At 44.5% G+C, this 9,209-nt stretch overlaps 1 protein-coding gene across 1 annotated transcript; it reads left to right on the forward strand.

The window, feature by feature from the left end:
* Positions 1-5,395: 5,395 nt before the first annotated feature.
* On the forward strand, positions 5,396-7,730 carry LOC140897018 (olfactory receptor 10A4). Its single transcript, XM_073309273.2, has 2 exons — positions 5,396-6,293; positions 7,705-7,730. The coding sequence occupies exons 1-2, from the start codon at positions 5,432-5,434 to the stop codon at positions 7,728-7,730; spliced, it is 888 nt and encodes a 295-aa protein (XP_073165374.2). The 5' UTR covers positions 5,396-5,431.
* The last annotated feature ends 1,479 nt before the right edge of the window (positions 7,731-9,209 follow it).

Below are 9,209 nucleotides of genomic sequence, written 5' to 3' on the forward strand. Positions count from 1 at the left end.
GCTGCCCCTTAGAGCATGCTGCAAAGAGGATCTATGTGATAGAAAGTTTGGGGAAGGCTGAGGAGAGGGGGGTCATGATGGGAAATTTTGTGTTTGTGGACTGGGTTCATTTATTTTACCGCAAGGATGTGTCTCTACTGCTGGGCAGTTCTTCTGATATGGATTGAGTTCAGTGTCAGGGCATCTAAGTCCAGATTTTCTAATGTATTTAGGCACCTAGTGAGATTTTCAAAAACATCAAGGTTTCTCAATATCATTGATTTCAATGGGTTTTAGGAACCTAACTAAAAAATTGGGTCTTAGATCTTATTTATGGGTATTTCTCTCCTTTTGCGCCCCCTCTCCCCCCACATTCAAAATTGAAATAAATAAATACACAAACATTAGACCTGCTCGGAAATACTGTTTCATCTGAGCAAAAATGTTTTGTCTGTTAATTGGAATGGAACATTCTGATATGGTCAATACAGAATATTTCAGTTCTCCTTGTCGGAATGACTTTTCATTTCAGGTTTTGTGTCTGATGTGACATGAGATGATATGGTTGAAATCAGACGAAACATTTCAATTTCATCCAAACAAAGCATTTCATCTGACCCAAAATAACAATTTTTTTCAAAATTTTGTTTCATGGAAATTTCAACTTCTTTCTGTTCTGTGGCATTTTGGAATGGAAACATTTGCAAAATGCAGAATGCAGAATTTCCCATGACACTGATTCCTGTACAGTACTCATAAATGTAATTAACACCCCAGATACCATAGAGAATGTCCCAAACACTAAGTTCATTCCACTTTGGCTGTAATGCTAGGGTGGGTGGAAATAGCGGATTTGGAAGTGCACCAGTGACACACGGAGCCAATCAACCTGACACTGCCTTGTGCTTATTAATTTGCTATGAGTAATGAATTGTTAATGAATGGAAAGGAAAGCAGCAGAATACGGACCCTGGAATTCAGAAAAGCAGACTTTGACTCCCTCAGGGAACTGATGGGCAAGATCCCCTGGGAGAATAACATGAGGGGGAAAGGAGTCCAGGAGAGCTGGCTTTATTTTAAAGAATCCTTATTGAGGTTACAGGGACAAACCATCCCAATGTGTAGAAAGAATAGTAAATATGGCAGGCAACCAGGTTGGCTTAACAGTGCAATCCTTGCTGATCTTAAACAGAAAAAAGAAGCTTACAAGAAGTGGAAGATTGGACAAATGACCAGGGAAGAGTATAAAAATATTGCTCGGGCATGCAGGAGTGAAATCAGGAAGGCCAAATCACACCTGGAGTTGCAGCTAGCAAGAGACGTTAAAAGCAACAAGAAGGGTTTCTTCAGATATGTTGGCAAGAAGAAGAAAGCCAAGGAAAGTGTGGGCCCCTTACTGAATGAGGGAGGCAACCTCATGTAAGTGACAGAGGATGTGGAAAAAGCTAATGTACTCAATAATTTTTTTGCCTCTGCCTTCACGAACAAGGTCAGCTCCCAGACTGCACTGGGCAGCACAGTATGGGGAGGAGGTGACCAGCCCTCTGTGGAGAAAGAAGTGGTTCGGGACTATTTAGAAAAGCTGGACGTGCACAAGTCCATGGGGCCAGATGCGTTGCATCCGAGAATGCTAAAGGAGTTGGCGGATGTGATTGCGGAGCCATTGTCCATTATCTTTGAAAACTCATGGCGATCGGGGGAAGTCCCGGACGACTAGAAAAAGGCTAATGTAGTACCCATCTTTAAAAAAGGGAAGAAGGAGGATCCTGGGAACTACAGGCCAGTCAGCCTCACCTCAGTCCCTGGAAAAATCGTGGAGCAGGTCCTCAAGGAATCAATTCTGAAACACTTAGAGGAGAGGAAAATGATCAGGAACAGTCAGCATGGATTCACCAAGGGCAAGTCATGCCTGACTAATCTAATTGCCTTCTATGATGAGATAACTGGTTCTGTGGATGAAGGGAAAGCAGTGGACATGTTGTTCCTTGACTTTAGCAAAGCTTTTGACACTGTCTCCCACAGTATTCTTGTCAGCAAGTTAAAGAAGTATAGGCTGGATGAATGCACTATAAGGTGGGTAGAAAGTTGGCTAGATTGTCGGGCTCAATGGGTAGTGATCAATGGATCCATGTCTAGTTGGCAGCCAGTATCAAGTGGAGTGCCCCAAGGGTCGGTCCTGGGGCTGGTTTTGTTCAATATCTTCATAAATGATCTGGAGGATGGTGTGGATTGCACTCTCAGCAAGTTTGCAGATAACACTAAACTGGGAGGAGTGGTAGATACGCTGGAGGGAAGGGATAGGATACAGAGAGACCTAGACAAATTGGAGGATTGGGCCAAAAGAAATCTGATGAGGTTCAACAAGGACAAGTGCAGAGTCCTGCACCTAGGACAGAAGAATCCAATGCACCGCTACAGACTAGGGACCAAATGGCTCGGCAGCAGTTCTGCAGAAAAGGACGTAGGCGTTACAGTGGACGAGAAGCTGGATATGAGTCAACAGTGTGCCCTTGTTGCCAAGAAGGCCAATGGCATTTTGGGATGTATAAGTAGGGGCATTGCCAGCAGATCAAGGGACGTGATCGTTCCCCTCTATTTGACATTGGTGAGGCCTCATCTGGAGTACTGTGTCCAGTTTTGGGCCCCATACTACAAGAAGGATGTGGAAAAATTGGAGAGAGTCCAGCGGAGGGCAACAAAAATTATTAGGGCACTGGAACACATGAGTTATGAGGAGAGGCTGAGGGAACTGGGATTGTTTAGTCTACAGAAGAGAAGAATGAGGGGGGATTTGATAGCTGTTTTCAACTACCTGAAAGGGGGTTCCAAAGAGGATGGATCTAGACTATTCTCAGTGGTAGCGGATGACAGGACAAGGAGTAATGGTCTCAAGTTGCAGTGGGGGAGGTTTAGGTTGGATATTAGGAAAACCTTTTTCACTAGGAGGGTGGTGAAACACTGGAATGCGTTACCTAGGGAGGTGGTGGAATCTCCTTCCTTAGAAGTTTTTAAGGTCAGGCTTGACAAAGCCCTGGCTGGGATGATTTAATTGGGTATTGGTCCTGCTTTGAGCAGGGGGTTGGACTAGGTGACCTCCTGAGGTCCCTTCCAACCCTGATATTCTATGATTCTATGATTCTATGAATTCTTACTTTGGTGTACAGTGGCCATACTTTGGGGGATGGGCTTTTTGTAATATCATTTGGGTCTCCTCCAAGACAAAGGTAGCTGTCTAAATGCCTCTGAAAAATACTAGGTATTACACAGAACACCTTTGTAACAAATGTCAAGATTCATCAGCATGATCAACAAACCCTTTGTCTCCCAAGTTAGCCAGAAAGCAGAAGGGAATCTCTGTAAGAAAGCCAGAGTGGCTGCCTGGGGCGGTGTGCTGTTGGGTAGCAGGAGGGATATGCACCAAGGTATGGCACAAAGAATCCTGCTGTCAAGCATACTCAGGGAGGGGAAACTTTATGGGCCTTAACGAGGACAGGCAAAGAGCTGCCCGGGTAGACAAAGATGGCCAAGCACTGCACCTGCCCGAAGGAATGATGCGGATTCACACTTCCCAGAAAATTGTGCGTTTGGGATGTTAGATGGTGACAGATCTCTGCTGATGGGAACAATGCATAAACAGAATGAAAGCAAGAAAGCTCTTCAGTGTACTGCATCTTCTCTGTCCTTTGTGTTCCTCTCTGTTGGCCATTTCCTTATTCTCAATTAAAATTACAGCAGTCTGAAGAACTAAATGTTGCTAAAGATTTTCTCCATCTGTTCTGTTTGCTGCTTCGCTAAACTGTGGCTAGTAGCTGGAGAATCTTCATCTTGATCTTTGAACACTTGCTCATTTCCATCCAAACTGGGAGCAAATGGCCAGCCACTAGAAGGTACAACAATTTCCCCAGCATTTAGTCCTGCTGAGTTCATTCCAAAGTCACAGAACAAGGGCAGAGAAGATGCAGTTCTTCTGGGTCCATGTGCTGGTTCATCTGGTCCCACGGCTTAAGGGATTGTAAAGCTTTTCATCCTTTAAACTGATTGTTGCTGGATGAAATCTATCCCCAATGACCAGCAAGTGAAAATTATTAGCATCAGTTGTGTGGTTGTTAGCAGGTGTAAAATGATTTGGTTGGTCTTAGTAAAATGTTCCAAATACCTTGTAGGGAAAAACTATTAAGCCGTGAATTGGCCAAAAACAAAGCACCATTATATGATTTGCAGAACCGGTTCTGACAGTTAGAACTACAGTTGTGCAAATAATAGATTTTTGGTTAAATGAAGGAAATTCCAAAACAAAAAGTCATCTCAACCCAAAACCCAAAATCTCTCATTTTGGAAATGTCAGAATGAAACATTTTCACTTTATCCAAGTTTTTCTTTTCTTTTCTTTCCTTCTTCTTTTCTTTTTAAGATGAACTGTTCAGTGAAACAGACAAGAATTTACAAAATGTTTCTGTGATGTGTAGCTGCATTTTTCTCCCTCTCCCATTTTTCACCCATCTCTATTAGGAATGAGCAAATTGGGAGGGCAATGTAGAAAACTTTGCACTGCCTTTGCCCCATTCAAACCCAAATATACGATTTCAGCCTCTCACGAACCTGTCTTTAAAACATGTATTTCTATACTTTAATTGAAATCTGGCTATCCTCTGAGACAGGTTGCACTCTCAGCTACACAGGTTATAATACGATCCAATGAGACAGAAAGGTCTGATTTTAAGACCAATAGGGGCCATTATGGCCTGTATTATGCAAGTCAGACGAGGTGATCCAATCTAGCCTTCTGGCCTTAGAATCTAGGAATTAAAATCACTGAGTCAGAGCTCCTCCATAATGCAAGACAGAGAATTTCTCCCAGTGATTCTTGAATTGATCGCAGTAACTATTGCTAGTAAGAATATTTTCCATCAAAACATTTTTTTCCGTGGAAATGGCATTATCATGGATTGTGAATTTTCCCAGTAGAATCCCTATTTTTATAGAACATACTCAGGATTGTGTAGAAAGTGTGAAAAACTAAAATCATGTTTCTCTTTTTGGCAACTGAAAAGTGAAAAATATCCAGATTTCGGACTTCCCATTTTTATATGTTTTATTGGGGAGGGGGAAAATAACTTCCCAGCCAACTCTATTAATAGGTTGTAATTGAACTAGATCATAATGTTGAAGGCCCTACAACATGAATCCATGGTATGGCTTCCATTTTCTGGATATCCAAACCCCATTAATTTTGATGGGAATTGAGCATCCACCCTCCTTAGCTGGCTTGCAAGCCCTTGACCTAAATCTTCAGTCTCAGTTGGATGTATTTTTGCATTTATCAGAAAGGTAAATAAATGACTTTCATGCCTTGTTTTCCCTGATGCGGGTCCTTCATTCACTTCCTCTGCCACTGAAATACGCCAAGCCATTGGACAAGGGAAATCAGACCTCAGTGACAGAGTTCATCTTCATGGTATTCTCCCGGCTGGTGGAGCTGCAGGCGCTGCTCTTTGCGGTGGTTCTGTCCATGTACGTGGTGTCCCTGATGGGGAATGTTCTCATCATGGCCGTCATAAAAGCCAACCCGTCCCTCCACACGCCAATGTATTTTTTCCTCACCAACCTGTCCCTGCTGGAGATCTGCTACACAACATCCATTGTGCCTAAGATGCTGGTGAGCCTGGTGTCAGAAAACAGAAGGATCTCACTATGGGTTTGTGCCATGCAGATGTATTTTTTCACCCTCTTTGGCATCACTGAGTGCTGCCTCCTGGCTGCCATGGCCTATGACCGCTATGTGGCCATCTGCAACCCGCTGCACTATGTCCTCGTCATGAGAAAGGGGGCCTGCGCCCAGCTGGCCATAGTCTCCTGGATGGTGGGCTTGAGCCAGACCAGCTATGTCTTCAGTCTGACGTACTGTGGGGCCAACAGGATCAACCACTTCTTCTGCGACATCCCACCCCTCCTGAAGCTGGCCTGCAGGGACACCTCCATGAACGTGTTGGCAATGTACCTGGTGGCTCTTCTTTTCATAACCTCCCCCTTCACACTCATCCTGGTCTCCTACCTCTTCATCATCACCTCCGTCCTGAGGATGCCATCAGCTGAGGGGAAGCTCAAGGCCTTCTCCACCTGTTTCTCCCACCTCATCATAATCTTGCTCTTCTATGGCTCTGACATCATCACCTACCTCAGGCCCAAGTCCATCTACTCGATTGAAAGTGACAAGCTCCTGGCCCCCTTCTACACAGTGGTGACATCCATGCTGAACCCAATTGTCTACAGCCTGAGGAACAAAGAGGTCAAGGAGGCCCTGAGGAGGGCACTGGGTGGGATGATGTTCCCTCTGCGGGGAGGTTTCCCAAGGGCACAAATGATTTCCAGTGGCGTCTGGGGGGATGTAAGAGGGTGGGGCTGACTCAGTGGCTGATGAGCCAAACGCAGCTCCCAAAACCAGCAGGATTTCAGCCCCTGTGTCCAGGCGTGGGTTTATTTTCCAAAACCAGCACAGCCCACATTGCCACTGGTCCTGCCTGGCCCATCCTGCAGCCCCTACACACACAGCAGGTCTCTCCAGCCACGGCTCCCAGCTGATGGGTTTGGAGAGTCTTCTTCTAGGTCCTTTCTCCTGGGTGTGTCTCCCTAACTGAGCTGGCCTCTTGCCTATGGAGCAAGCAAACTGCAGGCTGTCATCTGATCCCTGGCCCAAGATACATCCTCTGGGAGGCTGATAATTAGTCACAGGTAGAGCTAAGCCCGCCTCCCTTCAATGGCCAGGCCCCCTTGTGACAGGCACCCAACCACCCTCTGTACTTTTGGAAATCTGCCCTGTAAATGTTTGAATGTCAACAAAACTCCAAACATCGTGAAGACTCTCTTCCATCAGGTGGGAAATAGAGTCATGGGCAACCATGACTTGTCATCCAATCTTGATTTTAAAATGGTCAGTGACGGAAAATTGACCACAACTTTTGGTAAATTGTTCCAATGGGTAATTACTCTCATTGTTAAAAATGTGTGCCATATTTCCTGTCTGAATTTGTCTAGCTTCAACTTCCAGCCTTTGGATCCTTTTAGACCTTTCCCTGCTAGATTGAAAAACCCAGTCTCAATGTTTAGTCCCCTATGTAGCTACTTATGGATGGCGATCTAGTCATACCTTAACACTCTCTTTGTTAAGCTAACCAGATTGTGCTCCTGGAGTGTATCACTAGAAGTCATATTTTCCAATCCTTTAATTATTCTGTGGCTCTTCTCTGAGCCCTCTCCAATTTACTAACAACCTTCTTGAATTGTGTGCACCAGAACTGGACACCGTATTCCAGCAGTGGTCGCACCAGTGCCAAATACAGACATAAAATTACTTCCCTGCCCCTATTCAAGATTCCTCTATTTATGCATCCCAGTATCACATCAGCCTTTTGGCCACAACATCACAGTGGGAGCACATGTTCCGCTGAACTGAATTATGTTTTATCATAGAGAAGTACAAAAGGCAATAAATAAATAAATAAATAATCCCAAATCCCACCATCCTCAGCAGTGGTTCAGGCCATAATTCTCCAACCCTGAATTGTGATCTTGTACTCTCTTATGACTATCTTAACATCTACTATCTTTCCCATGGACAAATAGCAAGCATATAGTCTCCAGGTGAGCTTTTCCAAGCTGTCTAGGAGATTTAGACGCATAATTACCTTTGGTTTTAATGGGAACAAGGTGATCAAATCCCTTAAGCAGCTTTGAAAACCTCAGCCTCTGTCTAAATGAGACTGTATTTTATATTAAAGGTTAACCATGAGAGAAGAACAAACAAAAACAAGAGCACAGTACATGTGTCTCCTCATTAACTGTTTGCGTCGGAAGTGAGTGCAACATGGTAGCTGTCCCAAGCAGACTCCAAGCACTTTAGTCACCAATTTATCACAATGCTTGAACATGTGTTTAATTTTAAGCATGTGAGAATTCCCATTGAGTTCCATGGGACTAAGAATATGCTTAAAAACTAGATGCGCTAATGGTACCTTGCTGAATTGGGGCCTTAAAGAACAATACACAGACAAGGTCAGGAGTGCGGTGCGGTGGATTAGGACCTGGATTCCATCCAGCCTTAGGACCATCAACAAAGCAAAGCAAAGAGTTGATGACCTTTCTGGCTCAACAGTCTGTCAGTGCTGTCCCCTTAGCACATTCCAATACTTTCTGGTGGTAGGCAACCTCTGTTATACACTTGGGCATTCGCCCAGTGTAGGCACTGGGTCCATGGATCCTGTCTTAAACGGATTCATGGATCCTGTCTTAATCCAGTCCTGGTTACAGAGCCATATACATGAGAGCTACTATGGGACTTTTTCCAGTCAGGGAGCAAGGGCCTTATCCTCAGCATGACAAGTGATGTGCCACATTCTCCATTTCTTTAAGTCTTAGAATCCATGAAAGTGAGGTGACCAAATCCCATTAAAATTCAGTCAGAATCAGGCACTAATTCCCTCCAGATCTCTTGAAAATACCAGCTTCATGAAGATCAGATACCTTTCTGAACAACACACTCAAATTAAGCCATAATTTGCTGGGCTGGAGGCAAGAATCGCTGGAGGAAGTTCGTTACCCTGTGTTATCATAGAATCATAGAATATCAGGGTTGGAAGGGACCTCAGGAGGTCATCTAGTCCAACTCCCTGCTCAAAGCAGGACCAGTCCCCAACTAAATCATCCCAGCCATGGCTTTGTCAAGCCTAATCTTAAAAACCTCTAAGGAAGCAGATTCCACCACCTCCCGAGGTAATGCATTCCAGTGCTTCACCACCCTCCTAGTGAAAAAGTTTTTACTAATATCCAATCTAAACCTCCCCCACCGCAACTTGAGACCATTACTCCTCATTCTGTCATCTGCTACCACTGAGAACAGTCTAGATCCATCCTCTTTGGAACCCTCTTTCAGGTAGTTGAAAGCAGCTATCAAATCCCACCTCATTCCTCTCTTCTGCAGACTAACCTCTTGTTTTTGGTTTTCACTGTGTGGCTAAGGCCCAGATCCACAAAGAGACTACAGCATTGCAATGTGTCTTAAGACCTAACTTTAAGGCACCTGGAAGCCAGTGGAATCAACAAATCCTGGGTCAGGCATCTAAGCTCTCTATGCAAGGAATGGGGAGAGAGGGACACCTAAGAATGGGATCCACAGAAGCCAACATTCTAGGTGGGGAGCTGCCTAAATTAGCCAAAGGCATATGCCAATGACAGGG

The sequence above is a fragment of the Lepidochelys kempii genome, chromosome 13, assembly GCF_965140285.1.
Source record: "Lepidochelys kempii isolate rLepKem1 chromosome 13, rLepKem1.hap1, whole genome shotgun sequence".
Classification (NCBI taxonomy): Eukaryota; Metazoa; Chordata; order Testudines; family Cheloniidae; genus Lepidochelys; species Lepidochelys kempii.